Source organism: Prionailurus viverrinus, chromosome A1 (assembly GCF_022837055.1).
Source record: "Prionailurus viverrinus isolate Anna chromosome A1, UM_Priviv_1.0, whole genome shotgun sequence".
Lineage (NCBI taxonomy): Eukaryota > Metazoa > Chordata > Mammalia > Carnivora > Felidae > Prionailurus > Prionailurus viverrinus.
The window spans coordinates 22,138,291-22,157,963 of NC_062561.1; the positions used below are offsets into that span (position 1 = coordinate 22,138,291).

Here is a 19,673-nt window from a genome sequence, read left to right on the forward strand (position 1 = left end):
TGCCCTAGGGACCTGGCTGGCAGTGGTGTCATTAACAAAGCAGGAAAGGAAGGGTTTCAGAGAAGCTGAGTGTGATTAGCTAGCCAAGTGTTCTACTGGGCCTCCAGGCAGGCAGTTAGAAACTTTGGTATATATATTAAAAAAAAGGGGGGGGGGGTGGGGGTTGCCTGGGTGGCTCAGTCAGTTGAGCATCCAACTCTTGATTTCAGCTCAGGTCATGATCCTAGGGTCGTGGCCTTGAGCCCTGTGTTGGGCTCTGTGCTGAATGTAGAACCTGCTTGAGAATCTTTCTCTCTCTCTCCCTCTCTCTCTCTCCCAACACCCCCTCCCCCAACTCACACTGTCTCTCTGTCTCTCAAAGTAAAAAAAAGAAAAAGTAACGTTGTTATAGAGCTTAGGAAAGAAACTGGGACTTGAAATACAGGTTTGGGAGACATCTTCCTAGATATTACAGTTGAAGCCTTGGGTGTAGGTAAGACTGAAGAGGGAGAAAAGATCAGAGATTCAAGATACCGCTTGGAAAATTCCTACATAAGGAGGGCAGTAACACAGGAGCAAAGAAATAAGCTGCAAGAGATAAGGAGCCAGAAGAATTCAGTGGCCTTGAAACCAGGGGCAAAGAAAGTTTCCAGAAGAGGGGCAGTTAGCTCTAGATGTGGCAGAGATATTAAGGAAAACGAAGATGAAAAGTTTACACGACGGCTGTCCCATGTTTGAGAATACCCAGCTAACATCCATCACTGCCCATCATTTCCTTTTGTGCGCTAAAATAACTTTAAGGTGTGTAGTTCTCAGTTGTTAAATAGACAGCCAGATGCACACCCTCACACACACACACACACATCACTGCACATACATGTCTGGGGTTCTGTTGCTAGACAGTATTGTGACAGACAGCCAGCTCAAAGTTTCATGTGCTTTCTCCTCCCATCCAGGATTTCTGTAACTATCTGTACAATAGATTACTATCCTGAGGCATCCAGAAAAGGTCTGGTGAATAGGAGAACTCAAAAATAAGTATATCATGTATAAAGCTGTGTAAAGGGTACATTTCAGCTGCCTGGTTGCTGAAGCTTTAGGATCTCTACCACTACATGAGAATAAAAAGTTGATGAGGTAGAGAACATTCAGTGATGCTACTAGAGGCTCTCCCACTATTCTCATTTTTGGTATTTTTATTTTGTTTTAAAGTCTGTCTTAGTCTGTTTGGGCTGCTACAACAAAAATACCACAGACTGGGAGGCTGGGCAGCCCACGATCAAGGGGCCAGCAGCAAGAGAGCTCTCTGGGGTCTCTTTCATAAGAGCACCAGCCCCATTCATGCAATTCTACCTTCCCAAAGGCCCCACCTCCTAATACCATCACATTTGGGGTTAGGATTCCAACATACAGATTTTAGGGAGGCACAGACATTCAGTTCATAACATGGAATAATGCTGCATTTGGGGGGAACCATTAATTTGTTACAAGAAAATGTTTTGCTTTTTTATAAAAACTTGCTGTACATATTAAACTTCATGTGGATTCAGGGTCAATGATTTTTTTTTTCTTGGCTATCTAGCAGGTTTTGTTATAAAAGTTAGGGGGAAGGTAAGATTCACTTAATGGAACCTATTTGCCCAGTAAGCTACTAGAGTACATTTATTCAGGGAAGGGAGGTATAACTGTAGAATCAATTTTGGTATTCTTTTTTCTAGCACAATGCCTAAGAAGCAATGTAGTACTGGGAAGCAAGATTAAAGTAAGCGAGGAAAATAATAAATTCATTTTGGGCTATCTCTGGATGAAAGCTACAGAGAGAGGTTTTTTTTTTTTTTTTTTTTTCAGAGAGAGCTTTTTTAAGCTGCAGCAATGACTGGCTTTTAAAAAAGATGCAGAAATGCATTAATCACTGAGTTTAGCAAAACTGTGTGAAAAGCTTAAAATAACTTAATAACCACTCCTTTCATGCCTGTGCTAAATGTAAGATGCATGTAATAAAGACTCTCAGTTTTTTTCACGTCAACATTCCTAACCACATTTATAGTTTGTTTTTCAGGGAAAAGTGCCATATATTTTGAATCAGATGGCTCTCGGATTATTGCTTTAACTTTGTGTTTGTTTGTTTGTTTGTTTGTTTGTTTGTTTGTTTTGTAGCTGCTAGGTGAACTGATCCTGGACCGACACAACTTTGCCATTATGACAAAGTACATCAGCAAGCCGGAGAACCTCAAACTGATGATGAACCTCCTTCGAGATAAAAGTCCCAACATTCAGTTTGAAGCCTTCCATGTCTTTAAGGTAAAGTGCAACAGAAATAACGTGGGCATTTGCTTTTCACTTTCAAATGGCTAACTCCCTGCTGTTTACTCTCCTTTATACTTGAGAGAAAATGAAATAGGCAGTTTTTCTGTTTTGTGTGACTTGGATGAAATTTTAGAGTTATTTTAATGAATGCCCATTTGTTTCTAATCCCTATCTCTAAATATTTTCATTTTTTCCACTGAGAAAATAGGTGGATACTGTTTCCCAAATGTTACTAAAATAATCAGCGATAGAGCCAGAACCCAAATCCCAAGGGTTGGAATTATTGAATGCTTTGCTTTCTGCCTTAAGTGTTTTTTTTTGAACCTTAAATGAAGCATTGAAGAAACAGTGGGGCACTACTCACTTTCATTACTTGCTTAGAAATTTTTTTTTTAAATATGTTTTGCTATGAATGGAAACTAGTTCCCCATAACACCAGCTTCTTTCTAACATTTTTTCTTTGATGTAAGAGTGACAAAATGGCCTTCTAGTAATTTTAGACAATATACTTTTTTAAAGCATGGTAGGAGAAATCTGTAATCTGTAATCCCATACTTGTAATCAAACTATTGTAAAGATTTTAGTTAACTTTATTTTCCTGTGCTCATATTTGAAGGTTTTTTTTTTCTGCAGCTGTATTCACATGGTACACAAAATTGATATCCCGATTTTATCACTTAGTGCTATGCCAGAAGAGGTGAACATTAATTCATTGTTGTTACATATGGGTTTTAGAGCCAGTAGTTTTTTTTTTTTTTTTTTTTTTTTTTTTTTATGAAATTTATTGTCAAATTGGTTTCCATACAACACCCAGTGCTCATCCCAAAAGGTGCCCTCCTCAATACCCATCACCCACCCTCTCCTCCCTCCCACCCCCCATCAACCCTCAGTTTGTTCTCAGTTTTTAAGTCTCTTATGCTTTGAGCCAGTAGTTTTATTAGCATTATAGTTTATCATTGGATTTATTTACTCTAGTTTACTTGAATAGTCCTCTGTTATTTATATTTAGGTTGTTTCCATTTTCCCCACTGTAAGGAATGCTGTCATGAGCATTTTCTATATCCAGCCAGGTTTTTTTCCATATTTGGGATTATTTTATTAGGATAGATTATCTGGAGGGGTGCCTGAGGGGCTCAGTTGGTTAAGTGTAGGACTCTTGGTTTCCTCTCAGGTCATGATCTCACGGTTTGTAGGTTAGAGCCCCACATCAATTCTGCGCTGGCTGTGCAAAGCCTGCTTGGAATTCTCTCTCCCCCTCTCTGCCCCTCCCCCACTTGCATGCTTACACATGTGCAAACTCTCTCTCAAAATTGTTTTAAAAGGGATTAAAAAAGGATAAATATCTCTGGAGTAAAATTAAGAGTCAAGGGGGTTCCAGGCTTTTTTTGGATCTTTATGGTGTTTATTCGGTGACTGAATTTATAAGTCTAAAAATGGGAGACATGACAGTTTATAAGGTATGTAGCTGTTGCTTTGAGAGGTTTAAAAAAAAAAAAAAAGCTTAGTCCATCTTTCAGCCATCGGGTCTTTTTTGGCCAGAGAGCCGTTAGAGAAATTCAAATACCAAATTAATTTATAAATTCCATTCAATTATGTTCAAAATCCCTACAGGACTTCTCATGGAACTTGGCAAGCTGATTCTGAAAGTTATGTGGTAGAACAGTGGTCTAAGGTTAGCTATGGCAATTTTAAAAAAGAGCAAGGTAGGGGAATCCACTCTACCAGATACTGAGACTTAAGATTTATAGTAAATGAAGACAGTATTGTATTGGCATAGAGATAGATAAATAAAACAACAAAACCAAGGTAGAGGGCCCAGAAATAAACCTGTACAAACATGAAACGGTTTTGATAGTGGAAGAATTATAAATCAGTTGAGAATAGGTTAACTGTTTAATAAATGGTTCTAGAGTAATGGATTTCATCCATGGAGAGAAAACCCTATCCTATACCCTCCACTATACTCAGAAATAAATTCTCGGTAAAGATCTGCACTTGAAAAGCAAAACTTTTTAACTTTTAGAAGAGAAAATAAGAGACTGTCTTTATGATGTATAGGAGGGAAGAATTCTTTAAACAGAATGTAGAATCACAAAACATAATAGGAAGTATTTAGTTAACTACATCAAAATAGACACCTTTCCAGCGAAAACATCCAGATGGCTAACACACATGAAAAAATGCTCAACATCACTCATCATCAGGGAAATACAAACCAAAACCACAATGCGATACCACCTCACACCTGTCAGAATGGCTAACATTAACAACTCAAGAAACAACAGATGTTGGCGAGGATGCAGAGAAAGAGGATCTCTTTTGCACTGCTGGTGGGAATGCAAGCTGGTGCAGACACCCTGGAAAACAGTATGGAAGCGCCTCAAAAAATTAAAAATAGAAATACCCTACGACCCAGCAATTGCACTAGTAGGTATTTATCCAAGGGATACAGGTGTGCTGTTTCGAAGGGGCACATGCATCCCCGTGTTTTACCAACAATAGCCAAAGTATGGAAAGAGCCCAAATGTCCATTGATGGATGAATGGATAAAGAAGATATGGTATATATATACAATGGAGTATTACTCAGCAATCAAAAAGAATGAAATCCTGCCATTTGCAACTATGTGGATGGAATTGGAGGGTATTACACTAAGCAAAATTAGTCAGTCAGAAAGACAAATATCATATGACTTCACTCATATGTGGAATTTAGGATACAAATCAGGTGAACATAAGGGAAGGGAAGCAATAATAATATAAAAACAGGCAGGGGGGACAAAACAGATGAGACTCCTAAAAGTGGAGAACAAACTGAGGGTTGCTGGCGGTGTTGTGGGTGGGAGGATGGCTAAATGGGCAAGGAGCACCAAGCAGAACACTTGTTGGGATGAGCACTGGGTGTTATATATAGGGGATGAATCACTACATTCTACTCCAGAAATCATTATTGCACTATATGCTAATTAACGTGGATACAAGTGAAAAATAAATAAATGAATGAATGAATGAATGAATGAATAAATAAATAAATAATTTTTTTTAAAAAGACAGAATAAGCAAAGTGAAAAGATAGAATGTGACACATATAACTGGCAAATCATTTGGAAAGACAATTCAATACAAAAATGGGCAAAGGATGCAAGTTGGTAACTTACAGATGAGAAAGCCTGATTGGTCAATAAGTAGGTGAAGATGATCATCTTACTAAGTAACATTGGAAATGGCCATTGAAATATCAATGAGATATCATTTTACATTTTCATAATGGCAATATGTTTAAGTCTGACAATAGCAAATATTGGTAAGGTTGGACAGCAGTGGAAGCTGTCCTACACTGTAAGTTAGCACAACCACTTTGGAGAGCAATTTAGCATATCTTTCAATCCTGAAATCTCATTTCTCAGCAATTGTTTTAAGTTTATTTATTTTTGAGAGAGAGAGAGTGTGGGTGCAAGGGAGAGAGAAGGGAGGGAGAGAATTCCAAACAGGCTCCACAGTGTCAGCAGTAGCCCGATATGGGGCTGGATCCCACAAACTGTGAGATCATGACCTGAGCCGAAATCAAGAGTCGGACACTGAGCCAATGGAGCCTCTCAGGTGCCCCTCTCAGCAAGTTTTTAGAGACATTCTTGCACATGTGCATGAGGAATCATGTACAAAAATATTTATCACAACATTGTTTAGAATGGTGTAAAATGAGAGAAAAAACCCACAAATGGGCATCAACAGGAGATGGGGAAAATAAATCATGATATATTCATACAGTAGGATATAGTAATGGGTTAAAATTAATTGAGTTATACCGATCAGCGGGGACAAATCCCAAACACTGAATCAAATAAGGAAATGTCAAAAGGATGTTATTTATTTAAAGGTTGAAACCATGCAAAACAGCACTGTATATGGATTCATACTTCTGCAGCTATAGTCTGAAAACCTGTATGGGGATGATAAATACCAAATCCAGGATAGCAGTCACCTCAGTGGGGAGGGTTAGGGAGGAGAATGGTATCATGAGGAGGTGACCAAGAGCCTCTAATTACATCTGTAATGTTTTAGTAAAAAATCTGCAGGCAAGTATGCTAAAAATCTTAGATTTTTTTTTCTACTTACCCAATTCTTTCTTTCTTTCTTTCTTTCTTTCTTTCTTTCTTTCTTTCTTTCTCTTTCTTTTAATATATGAAATTTATTGTCAAATTGGTTTCCATACAACACCCAGTGCTCATCCCAAAAGGTGCCCTCCTCAATACCATCACCCACACTCCCCTCCCTCCCACCCCCCATCAACCCTCGGTTTGTTCTCAGTTTTTTTTTTGGTTTTTTTTTTTAATTTTTTTTTTCAACATTTATTTATTTTTGGGACAGAGAGAGACAGAGCATGAACGGGGGAGGGGCAGAGAGAGAGGGAGACACAGAATCGGAAACAGGCTCCAGGCTCTGAGCCATCAGCCCAGAGCCTGACGCGGGGCTCGAACTCCCGGACCGCGAGATCGCGACTTGGCTGAAGTTGGACGCTTAACCGACTGCGCCACCCAGGCGCCCCTCAGTTTTTAAGAGTCTCTTATGCTTTGGCTCTCTCCCACTCTAACCTCTTTTTTTTTTTTTTTTTCCTTCCCCTCCCCCATGGTCTTCTGTTATGTTTCTCAGGATCCACATAAGAGTGAAACCATATGGTATCTGTCTTTCTCTGTATGGCTTATTTCACTTAGCATAACACTCTCCAGTTCCATCCACGTTGCTACAAAGGGCCATATTTCATTCTTTCTCACTGCCACGTAGTTCTCCATTGTGCATATAAACCACAATTTCTTTATCCATTTATCAGTTGATGGACATTTAGGCTCTTTCCATAATTTGGCTATTGTTGAGAGTGCTGCTATAAACATTGGGGTGCAAGTGCCCCTATGCATCAGCACTCCTGCATCCCTTGGGTAAATTCCTAGCAGTGCTAGTGCTGGGTCATAGGGTAGGTCTATTTTTAATGTTTTGAGGAACCTCCACACTGTTTTCCAGAGTGGCTGCACCAGTTTGCATTCCCACCAACAGTGCAAGAGGGTTCCTGTTTCTCCACATCCTCTCCAGCATCTATAGTCTCCTGATTTGTTCGTTTTGGCCACTCTGACTGGTGTGAGGTGATCACTGAGTGATGGTTTTGATTTGTATTTCCCTGATGAGGAGCGACGTTGAGCATCTTTTCATGTGCCTGTTGGCCATCCAGATGTCTTCTTTAGAGAAGTGTCTATTCATGTTTTCTGCCCATTTCTTCACTGGATTATTTGTTTTTTGGGTGTGGAGTTTGGTGAGCTCTTTATAGATTTTGGATACTAGCCCTTTGTCTGATATGTCATTTGCAAATATCTTTTCCCATTCCATTGGTTGCCTTTTAGTTTTGTTGGTTGTTTCCTTTGCTGTGCAGAAGCTTTTTATCTTCATAAGGTCCCAATAGTTCATTTTTGCTTTTAATTCCCTTGCCTTTGGGGATGTGAAGTAAGAAATTGCTACGGCTGAGGTTAGAGAGGTCTTTTCCTGCTTTCTCCTCTAGGGTTTTGATGGTTTCCTGTCTCACATTTAGGTCCTTTATCCATTTTCAGTTTATTTTTGTGAATGGTGTGAGAAAGTGGTCTAGTTTCAACCTTCTGCATGTTGCTGTCCAGTTCTCCCAGCACCATTTGTTAAAGAGACTGTATTTTTTCCATTGGATATTCTTTCCTGCTTTGTCAAAGATTAGTTGGCCATACGTTTGTGGGTCTAGTGCTGGGGTTTCTATTCTATTCCATTGGTCTTTGTGTCTGTTTTTGTGCCAATACCATGCTGTCTTGATGATGACAGCTTTGTAGTAGAGGCTAAAGTCTGGGATTGTGATGCCTCCTGCTTTGGTCTTCTTCTTCAAAATTACTTTGGCTATTCAGGGCCTTTTGTGGTTCCATATGAATTTTAGGATTGCTTGTTCTAGCTTCGAGAAGAATGCTGGGGCAATTTTGATTGGGATTGCATTGAATGTGTAGATAGCTTTGGGTAGTATTGACATTTTGACGGTATTTATTCTTCCAATCCATGAGCATGGAATGTTTTTCCATTTCTTTATGTCTTCTTCAATTTCCTTCATAAGCTTTCTATAGTTTTCAGCATACAGATCTTTTACATCTTTGGTTAGATTTATCCCTAGGTATTTTATGCTTCTTGGTGCAGTTGTGAATGGGATCAGTTTCTTTATTTGTCTTTCTGTTGCTTCATTATTAGTGTATTAGAATGCAACTGATTTCTGTGCATTGATTTTGTATCCTGCAACTTTGCTAAATTCATGTATCAGTTCTAGCAGACTTTTGGTGGAGTCTCTCGGATTTTCCATGTATAATATCATGTCATCTGCAAAAAGTGAAAGCTTGACTTCATCTTTGCCAATTTTGATGCCTTTGATTTCCTTTTGTTGTCTGATTGCTGATGCTAGAACTTCCAACACTGTGTTAAACAACAGCGGTGAGAGTGGACATCCCTGTCGTGTTTCTGATCTCAGGGAAAAAGCTCTCAGTTTTTCCCCATTGAGGATGATATTAGCTGTGGGCTTTTCATAAATGGCTTTTATGATGTTTAAGTTTGTTCCTTCTATCCTGACTTTCTCGAGGGTTTTTATTAAGAAAGGATGCTGAATTTTGTCAAATGCTTTTTCTGCATCGATTGACAGGATCATATGGTTCTTATCTTTTCTTTTATTAATGTGATGTATCACGTTGATTGATTTGCGAATGTTGAACCAGCCCTGCATCCCAGGAATGAATCCCACTTGATCATGGTGAATAATTCTTTTTATATGCTGTTGAATTCGGTTTGCTAGTATCTTATTGAGAATTTTTGCATCCATATTCATCAGGGATATTGGCCTGTAGTTCTCTTTTTTTACTGGGTCTCTGTCTGGTTTAGGAATCAAAGTAATACTGGCTTCATAGAATGAGTCTGGAAGTTTTCCTTCCCTTTCTATTTTTTGGAATAGCTTGAGAAGGATAGGTATTATTTCTTCTTTAAACATCTGGTAGAACTCCCCTGGGAAGCCATCTGGTCCTGGACTCTTATTTGTTGGGAGATTTTTGATAACCGATTCAATTTCTTCACTGGTTATGGGTCTGTTCAAGCTTTCTATTTCCTCCTGATTGAGTTTTGGAAGTGTGTGGGTGTTTAGGAATTTGTCCATTTCTTCCAGGTTGTCCAGTTTGTTGGCATATAATTTTTCATAGTATTCCCTGATAATTGCTTGTATCTCTGAGGGATTGGTTGTAATAATTCCATTTTCATTCATGATTTTATCTATTTGGGTCATCTCCCTTTTCTTTTTGAGAAGCCTGGCTAGAGGTTTATCAATTTTGTTTATTTTTTCAAAAAACCAACCCTTGGTTTCCTTGATCTGCTCTACAGTTTTTATAGATTCCATACTGTTTATTTCTGCTCTGATATTTATTATTTCTCTTCTTCTGCTGGGTTTAGGCTGTCTTTGCTGTTCTGCTTCTATTTCCTTTAGGTGTGCTGTTAGATTTTGTATTTGCGATTTTTCTTGTTTCTTGAGATAGACCTGGATTGCAATGTATTTTCCTCTCAGGACTGCCTTCGCTGCATCCCAAAGCGTTTGGATTGTTGTATTTTCATTTTCATTTGTTTCCATATATTTTAAAATTTCTTCTCTAATTGCCTGGTTGACCCACTCATTCTTTAGTAGGGTGTTCTTTAACCTCCATGCTTTTGGAGGTTTTCCAGACTTTTTCCTGTGGTCGATTTCAAGCTTCATAGCATTGTGGTCTGAAGTATGCATGGTATGATCTCAATTCTTGAATACTTATGAAGGGCTGTTTTGTGACCCAGTATGTGATCAATCTTGGAGAATGTTCCATGTGTACTCGAGAAGAAAGTATATTCTGTTGCTTTGGGATGCAGAGTTCTAAATATATCTGTCAAATCTATCTGATCCAATGTATCATTCAGGGCCCTTGTTTCTTTATTGACCGTGTGTCTAGATGATCTATCCATTGCTGTGAGTGGGGTGTTAAAGTCCCCTGCAATTACCACATTCTTATCAATAAGGTTACTTAAGTTTGTGATTAATTGTTTTATATATTTGGGGGCTCCCGTATTCAGCACATAAACATTTATAATTGTTAGCTCTTCCTGATGGATAGACCCTGTAACTATTATATAATGCCCTTCTTCATCTCTGGTTACAGCCTCTAATTTAAAGTCTAGTTTGTCTGATATAAGTATGGCTACTCCAGCTTTCTTTTGACTTCCAGTAGCATGATAAATAGTTCTCCATCCCCTTACTTTCAATCTGAAAGTGTCCTCAGGTCTAAAATGAGTCTCTTGGAGACAGCAAATAGATGGGTCTTGTTTTTTTATCCATTCTGATACCCTGTGTCTTTTGGTTGGCACATTTAGTCCATTTACGTTCAGTGTTATTATAGAAAGATATGTGTTTAGAGTCATTGTGATGTCTGTAGGTTTCATGTTTGTAGTGATGTCTCTGGTACTTTGTCTCACAGGATCCCCCTTAGGATCTCTTGTAGGGCTGGTTTAGTGGTGACGAATTCCTTCAGTTTTTGTTTGTTTGGGAAGACCTTTATCTCTCCTTCTATTCTAAATGACAGACTTGCTGGATAAAGGATTCTCGGCTGCATATTTTTTTTCTGTTCATCACATTGAAGATTTCCTGCCATTCCTTTCTGGCCTGCCAACTTTCAGTAGAGAGATCCATCATGAGTCTTATCGGTCTCCCTTTATATGTTAGAGCACGTTTATCCCTAGCTGCTTTCAGAATTTTCTCTTTATCGTTGTATTTTGCCAGTTTCACTATATGTCGTGCAGAAGATCGATTCAAGTTACGTCTGAAGGGAGTTCTCTGTGCCTCTTGGATTTCATTGCCTTTTTCCTTCCCCAGATCAGGGAAGTTCTCAGCTATTATTTCTTCAAGTACACCTTCAGCACCTTTCCCTCTCTCTTCCTCCTCTGGAATACCAATTATGCGTAGAGTATTTCTCTTTAGTGCATCACTTAGTTCTCTAATTTTCCCCTCATACTCCTGGATTTTTTTATCTCTCTTTTTCTCAGCTTCCTCTTTTTCCATAATTTTATCTTCTAGTTCCCCTATTCTCTCTTCTGCCTCTTCAATCCGAGCCGTGGTTGTTCCATTTTATTTTGTAGCTCATTTATAGCATTTTTTAGCTCCTCCTGGCTGTTCTTTAGTCCCTTGATCTCTGTAGCAATAGATTCTCTGCTGTCCTCTATACTGTTTTAAAGCCCAGTGATTAATTTTATGACTATTATCCTAATTCACTTTCTGTTACATTGTTTAAATCGTTTTTGAGCAGTTCATTAGCTGTCGTTATTTCCTGGAGATTCTTTTGAGGGGAATTCTTCCGTTTTGTCATTTTGGATAGTCCCTGGAGTGGTGCAGGACTGTGGGGCACTTCCCCTGTGCTGTCTTGAATAACTTGCATTGGTGGGCGGGGCCGCAGTCAAACCTGATGTCTGCCCCCAGCCCACTGCTGAGGCCACAGTCAGACTGGTGTGTGCCTTCTCTTCCCCTCTCCTAGGAGCGAGATTCACTGTGGGGTGGCGTGGCCCTTCTGGGCTACTGCACACTGCCAGGCTTGTGGTGCTGGGGATCTGGCGTATTAGCTGGGGTGGATCGGCAAGGTGCACAGGGGCGGGAGGGGCAGGCTCAGCTTGCTTATCCTTTGTGATCCACTTCAGGAGGGGCCCTGCAGCACCGGGTGGGAGTCAGACCCGCCGGAGGGATGGATCAGCAGAAGCACAACGTTCAGTGTTTGTGCGGTGCAAGCAAGTTCGGTGACAGGACCGGTTCCCTTTGGGATTTTGGCTGGGGGATGGGCGAGGGAGATGGCGCTGGCGAGTGCCTTTGTTCCCCGCCAAACTGCGCTCTGTCCTCCGGGGCTCAACAACTCTCCCTCCCGTTGTCCTCCAGCCCTCCTGTTCTCTGAGTAGAGCTGTTAGCTTATAACCTTCCAGATGTCAAGTCCCACTTGCTGTTGGAACACACTCTGTCCGGCCCCTCCGCTTTTGCAAGCCAGACTCAGGGTCTCTGCTTGGCTGGCGGGCCACCCCTCCACCGCCCCGGCTCCCTCCCGCCAGTCCGTGGAGCACACACCGCCTCGCCGCCCTTCCTACCCTCTTCCGTGGGCCTCTCATCTGCACTTGGCTCTGGAGACTCCGTTCTGCTAGTCTTCTGGCGGTTCTCTGGGTTATTTAGGCAGGTGTAGGTGGAATCTAAGTGATCGGCAGGATGCGCGGTGAGCCCAGCCTCCTCCTACACCGCCATCTTCCTCCCCAATTCTTTATTCCATAAAGCCGAAAATCTTAGATTTTGATAGAGCAGCTCATGGGAACGTGACATCTGATATGTTATTATTGTACTCTTTTTCTATGTCAGAATTATTTCATAAAAAAGTAAATGCAAATCAGAAGAGGCACAAATAGACTGCTGTAGCACTGGAAGCTGCCTACACAGTATAAATGATAGACCCTCTCAAGACCCTCCTGAGTGAAGAAATTGTAGGAGGCCATGTGTCCTGTCATTCAGCTCCTGTGGAATTTTAACATCATCTTAGATGAGAACAAGCCACATAAAATTTTGTTCAAAAATGCAGGATTATGGAAGTTCTCAGTGGGTGGCCAAAGAGAAATAACCTACTTCTGTCCTCAGAATTTGGATCATCTAATCATTGGACAGAGTGGGTGCATTTAAAAATAGCTGATCACTTCTTTACTTCTATGTGCCTACCCCGTACCCTGTGTTTCCTCCACTGAAGTAAGAACTGAATTGTTCACTTGCCAAGTATAATATTTTGTTATTTAGAAAAAGCAACAGCTGAGTCCGAGAATGTTTTTTTTTCACAGTTCTGTGTTAATAGTTTTTTCCCCAAAAACACCTTCCATAAGGGGCAGAAAATGTTTAACACACTACTACTAAAATGTCTTTACTAGACTATTTTCATTAGCTTGCTGCTAAGTTCAGAGAAGTGAATGAGATGCCATCTCATGTTTTTTTCTGTTGTTGACCAGCAGGATGGTATGGTGGGAAAGTGCTGGATGGAAGTCAAGAGACCTGGGTCTTTGTTCTGGCTTAATTGCCACCAGTGACTTTGGGCAAATCCATCCGGATCTGATTCCTCACTTGCCGAATGCAAGCGTTGAATTCATGTCAGTAGTCTAGTCAGTAGTCTGTTACTCGGTTCAGACCTTTGTCTCGTGATTCTGGCTGTCCCAGAGGGGTGCCCAGTGTGAACTTAGGAATCAGCTATGAGTTGGCTCCCTTTCCTTTCCCCGTTAATTTCCTTTATAGCAAAGGACCATGATACCACTTCCCACCAAACCAGGTAGGGGCTGGGGGTGGTCTGTACCTTTTGGCCGACTTCTTAGAACAACTGGAACTCAGGCATGGCCAGTGATGAAAATGTTCCTGAGTGTATTACTCTGTCACTCAGATCCTAGCAGTGGCTGCCATTGCTATTTCCCTGAAAACAAGAAGCTCCACCCTCACTTCTTCCAAAACACAACGGCCAGCTTGACAATTCACCTAAAAAAAGTACAGAGAACAAGAAATATCCTAGTTGAGAAATCCTTTCCATGTGGTCTTACTGAAAAGAAGGCAGAATTGCAGATTAATTTGGTGAAAGCCTGACCGTGAATTACCTACTTCCTTCAGGACCTGTTCTTTTTAGCAGGCCAACCACTCTGGTCTTGACGTGCCAAATCTAAGTCTACTGATGGAGGAAACAATTCAGCTGAGTAAATTTAGGAATCAGCTATGAGCTGATGTAATATTAATAATTTTTCTAAAAATGTTAACAGTACAGTAAAAAATGCTTATTTCAACTTAATCTTTCATCAACTACTTTAAATTTTTTTAATTTTTTTTATCGTAAAAGAGAGAAAGAGAGAGAGAGCTGGGGAGGGACAGAGAGAGGGAGAGAAAATCTCTAGCAGGCTGCACACTGTCAGTGCAGAGCGTGACATGGGGCTCGATCCTGGGAGATCATGACTTGAGCTGAAATCAAGAGTCCAACGCTTAACTGACTGAGCCATCCATATGCCCCCATCAACTATTTTAAATAGTGCAGAATGCTCAACTTTATCATGTCTTCATCTGAACTCAATGTGCCCTTTTTGCTTATTTAACCAAGTTGTGGAGAGAAAAAGTGAAAAGCTGTAATTAACACCTCACCTCTCTTTTCTACTTTTTAAGAGACTCTCTTTAAAAATTCATAAAATAGTCCCCTCTATGTTTGTTTATAGAAAGGTTTATAAAGGGTATTTGTGACCAACTTTACCAATATCACCAAACATACTACTCATGTCTCATTGTGATAATCCTGGCGCTGAGTATTTATAATATTATTACCTACTTTAACAAATACAATTGTGATAGTATATAAGGAAAACGAAGACTAGTGATATTTATAAGGAAATGTGAATATTATTAAAATAAGAAATTTTTTAAAGTTGCTTTTCCATGTAGTTTTGGAATAAGTATATAGCTTCTTACATAATTTCTACAGTTGTGTGCAATTTGTAAATCCCAAAGACTTGGATTCCAAAATCCCAAAGCAGTTGTCAGAACAACAACGTCTCTTATTGTAGCCTTGACCGTACCTTAAATGGTGATTGGCTCACTTCATTGTAAGAAGAAGCTGTAAATATTAAAAACATAGTAAATGAGGAAGCAGTTTACAAACCACCATGTATAGAATGCAAGCCCAGTTTTGTCTAAAATATATTTATAGCTATATGCACAGAAAGAAATGCTGGAAGGACGTACACCAGATATTCACAGTGGTATCTTTAGGTGGAAAAAATTATTTAAGAGGTCTTTTTTTTTTTCCTTTCTTCTTTGTGTCTTTCTTTGTTTTCCTGGTTTTCCACATGTATCACTTTCATAATCAGAATGATGATAAGGACAGTGGCAATGAGGGGGATGATTTCAGGAGAATCTGCGGAGTTTTAAGCATCCTGAACTTCCAACCTGCTCTCTTCCTCCCTGCTCACTTCCCTCCCAGGGTTTTGTTTCTCCCCGCACAGGTGGTAGGGCCCCGTCTGGTCCAGCTGTGGGCTCACTGGTGCTCACAGACATCAGCCAGCTTGCAGAGGCAGGGATCGGGTCCTTCTTTCTTAAATAGGAAAAAAGTTACTGTCTTTGATCAATAATGACAGGTATTGTGCCAAAATATTCTAAATATGATATCGCTCAGATTTGTATTCACCTGAAGTGGGGAGCCTTTAGAATGAAGAGGCCTTATTTTATACTTCACTGGAATGGAATTTAGCTTTGAGTTACTTCCATGTAACTGTAACGGGAGCCCCAGTTTCAAATCCACGTACGAAGCACTCAGGGCTTCCGGCATGCCTCTCAGACAGTACGGTTAGCAAAGCAGAATACTAGCCTTCCAATGCCTTGTTTAGTGCAAATCCCTCTTGGCAAAATAGAATTTGAACGCAATGAATGAATGTGTGTATAAGGCATGCTTTTTTTTTTTTAATCTTTCATAAAAAAGCATTCAGGTTTAAAATAGAGAGCAAAGTATTCTTAGTTTTCTGAGTTAAAAATATTTGTGTTGTGGTCATGATATTTGCCTTTCTCTACCCATGCCTGAGAACTCCATGAATCACAGTTCTGAAACGTGTGTAAATGCAGGGATACAGCCAATAAGACCACACTATAAAAAGAGAAGCCACAGGTAGTTCCATTTGTCTGACTTGTTTGGGGATGGTTTGAAAATAGCATGTTAAAAAAATGGGTTCAGCAGAGAGAGAACCAAGAAACTGCCTATACTGGTCATAATATTCAGAAGGTTTGGCTCACCGTGTCTTGATTTAGAAGTGTGTTCCTGGGGCGCCTGGGTGGCTCAGTCAGTTAAGCGTCTGACTTTGGCTCAGGTCATGATCTCATGGTTTGTGAGTTCTGCTGTCAGCACAGAGCCTCCTTCGGATCCTCTGTCCCCGTCTCTCCCTCTGCCCCTCCCCTGCTTGCACTCTGTCTCTCTCAAAAATAAACATTTAAAAAAAGAAGTGCATTCCTTATGGTGCTGGGTCATCTCCAGCCGCACTGGGGCCCTCAGTTCCTGGCCGTCTCAGAAGGATTGTGCACTGTTACATCAGCTGCCTCTAAGCAGCAGCTAGCTACCTTTAGAGGCAGCAGAGTTCAAGAGTCATAAAAAATTAAAATAGGAAAAAATTTTAAACTTGAACGCAAAGTTAGCAGTTTTTTGGTATACCGTGTGGAGATTCAGTGTAGTTAATCCAGTGATGCCTGATTGCAAATTCTTCTACGTTTCACATTTATGTTGGATTGAAACAGAGAAGCTTAGTTTATCCAATATAATCTTTTTTATTTTTTAGAAAGAAAGACTATTATGAGTTATTTACGTAGTTGCCACAAAATGCCAGACAGTTTCTACCTAAAACTTCACAGCAAGTCCCTTGTAAACAAATGGTAACCACAGGAGCCACGTATTTGGCTTTAGCGCATGATTTTCTGACATACTAATAAGTATTGTATAAAGGTCAGGCATTCTGTATAACAACGTAAACCAGTTGGGGGTCCTTTTTAAAATAAAAATATTTATTTTGAGAGAGAGAGAGAGAGAGTGACTGTGTGTGTGTGTGTGTGTGCACATGCATGCAGGGGAGGGGCAGAGACAGGAAGGGAGAGAATCCCAAGCGGGCTCCCGTCCGTCAGCACAGAGCCCAACGCAGGGCTCAATCCCAGGAACCATGAGATCATGACCTGAGCCAAAATCAAGAGTTGGATGCTTAACACACCAAGCCACGCAGGCACCCCAACATTTAAGACATTTAGAATCGAAACAGAGTAAAATTTTAAATGTTCGTAGATGGTTCTAATGTGCTCCTGGCTAGCTGCCCAGAACGCATATGGATGGGGAATTACTGACTTCCCTCAGTGGGGAAGCATAATCTGGGGCCTCTATATTTTACTAACACAAGTAGCACGAGGACCCCGAGTGGGGTCTACGTTGTGGCTGCTGTGCGTTCCTTGTCCGAGGTGTTGCTTTACGTTTCAGGTGTTCGTGGCCAGTCCTCACAAAACACAGCCTATCGTGGAGATTCTATTAAAAAATCAACCCAAACTCATTGAGTTTCTGAGCAGCTTCCAAAAGGAAAGGACGGACGATGAGCAGTTCACGGATGAGAAGAACTACCTGATTAAACAGATCCGGGACTTGAAGAAAACCACCCCTTGAGGGGCTCACCCACCCTCCTGCCACAGTCACCGTGTCATTTGTTTGTACAGAAAATGTCATTTGAAAAAGTCATTGTTCTTGGGAAGGTTTTGGAGGTGCCTGTTTTTTCTCAATTCATTGTTCAGGGTAGATGGAATATAAACATTTGAATGAAAAATGATTAACCTAGAATAATGTATTCATTTGAATCAAGTCTGGGATGATTTATGTCAAATCAGAGCCATTGTATTAGATGTTGATAAACACAGTTTTAACCCTTTGTTGGCAAAAGGCAGCAGGGTCATGGGCTTGCAGATCTGAGCCCTGGGTCAGCACAGGCTACCGAGTAGAAGCCCAAAGCACGGGCATCCCTGAGCCCTCAAAATTAAGTTCTCAGAGGAGAACTGGCCGTGGGGGCGAGAGGCGCAAAACCATCCCGCCTATCTGCACTTGGACACTCAGTTTTGTCAAGGCGCTGAGAGAGCTAGTGAAGTAAGGTCCACGTTTTCAGTCGTCCTTGTTCCCTGCCTGTGTGCTCGGACTGTAGCTAACTTGCTAGGGAAGCACAGCCCTCCTCTCCCTCACTGTCCAAGCCCTGTCGCAGTGGCTCTCCTCAGCACCCGACTTCCTGGGGCACCCCCTGCAACCTCCAGCCTGGTTAGCGGTTAGTGGGGGACCAGCCTAGCAAAGGGAGGATGCATCAGCAGGAGTCACAGGGACTTGGGGACCCGTGGGTAGGACCTGCTCACAGATGGTGAGGCCGGGGGCACTGCTGTTTCACACAGGCTCCTGGAGGGTTAGGGAATGTTTGGAATAATTCGACTGTTCCTCATTGTCATTATGGGAAAAATTTTTTGTGGTGAAAGTTGTTTTAGAGTAGGAATCACGCACTGGGATGCCTGGCATGTACAAAACTGTGGGTCTAGAGGGTAAGACCCGCTTCTATAAAGAAGGGAACTTGCCATTGGAAGGGCAAATGAGTAAATGTGTGCAAAAAACTCTTAAATGACCAAAAGTTATCTTTTTTTATCTTTATAATTATTTTCTAATTAGCTGCCACTCTGATTTCCCATCAAAGTTTTCGGCAACAAGGTAGAAACCCTACAAAATTTTGGTCTCAAATATTCTGTTGCATACCCGTATGATTAAGGGACTTAATTTGTGTTCTTTTAAAAAAAAAAAGGCATGGGCCAACAACAAAAAAGGTTATGGTTTGTTTTTAGACCTCAAGTGTGTGGAATGAAATCTTAAAGCTATATTTGCAAGACATTAGGGGTATAATGATTAATGTGTATTTTTCGTATCTTTCTAAATCGTGAGGGGTCACCTTCCATCAGGACCCACACTTCATACGACACCGTGTGCCGTGTTCTTCAGTGGGCATTTCTCCACCAGAGAGGGAAGGATGCCTCTCCAGGGATCCTCCTCTGGGCTCCGTGCCCTCTGTCGCTTTTGTATGTGAAGGATTACCTGGCAGGGGTCCACCCTTCTTGGCAGGGGCGCAGGTCCATGTGGTTCTGGGCCCAGCGTGGAGTCCTGAGGCCAACGGAGAGGGGCCTGTGGGACCTCTCACAGCAGCTCTGGCCAGTGCCGGCGCGGACGGCCACCCCCACCCGGCGGCGCATTCGAGGACCTTCGTTCTTTAGCTGACTGAAGTCAGCTTATTTTTATAACATTCCCGGACAGTCCAGGCTCTCCTAGAATTTGACTTTTCTGATTTTGCTTATTTGATTCAAAGAGAGGACTGTAAACATTCAAAAAGAGAGAGAGAAGCCCTATAATCATTGGAAATTTATTTGGCTGCTAATACTGTTCTGCAACATCTTAGGACACATGTTTCCATTTGGAAAGCAATGCCTTGTTGTAATTCTTTTTTGATAAATAAAATGTTTTATTTCCTCTGGGCGTGAATTAGCTCTTGGCCAACAAATCCTTACCCTAGATCAGTACCTGTCAAACAGAAAACTAGAGCCTAAGAGGCCATGAATGAAGTAGATGGGGTTTTGTGTGAGACAAATTTGTAAATTATTAACGTGAAAGGGGGGAGCAAGAAGCTCACAGTCAAAATATGTTTGCACAAAATTCACTGTAAATATTGTGAGAATTGAACTTGGAGAAGATCCTATTTAATAAGCTATTTCAAAACACA

The 19,673-nt window shown here is 40.9% G+C and overlaps 1 protein-coding gene across 6 annotated transcripts in view; it reads left to right on the forward strand.

Moving 5' to 3' along the window:
• CAB39L (calcium binding protein 39 like) overlaps positions 1-19,435 on the forward strand; it is a 135,092-nt gene extending 115,657 nt beyond the window's left edge. For all 6 annotated transcript variants that reach the window (XM_047865263.1, XM_047865291.1, XM_047865254.1 and 3 more), the window contains 2 exons: positions 2,137-2,280; positions 17,366-19,435. In XM_047865263.1, coding sequence (XP_047721219.1) covers positions 2,137-2,280; positions 17,366-17,545 — 324 coding nt within the window. In that variant the 3' untranslated portion in view covers positions 17,546-19,435. The remainder of the gene's footprint in view (positions 1-2,136; positions 2,281-17,365) is intronic.
• The last annotated feature ends 238 nt before the right edge of the window (positions 19,436-19,673 follow it).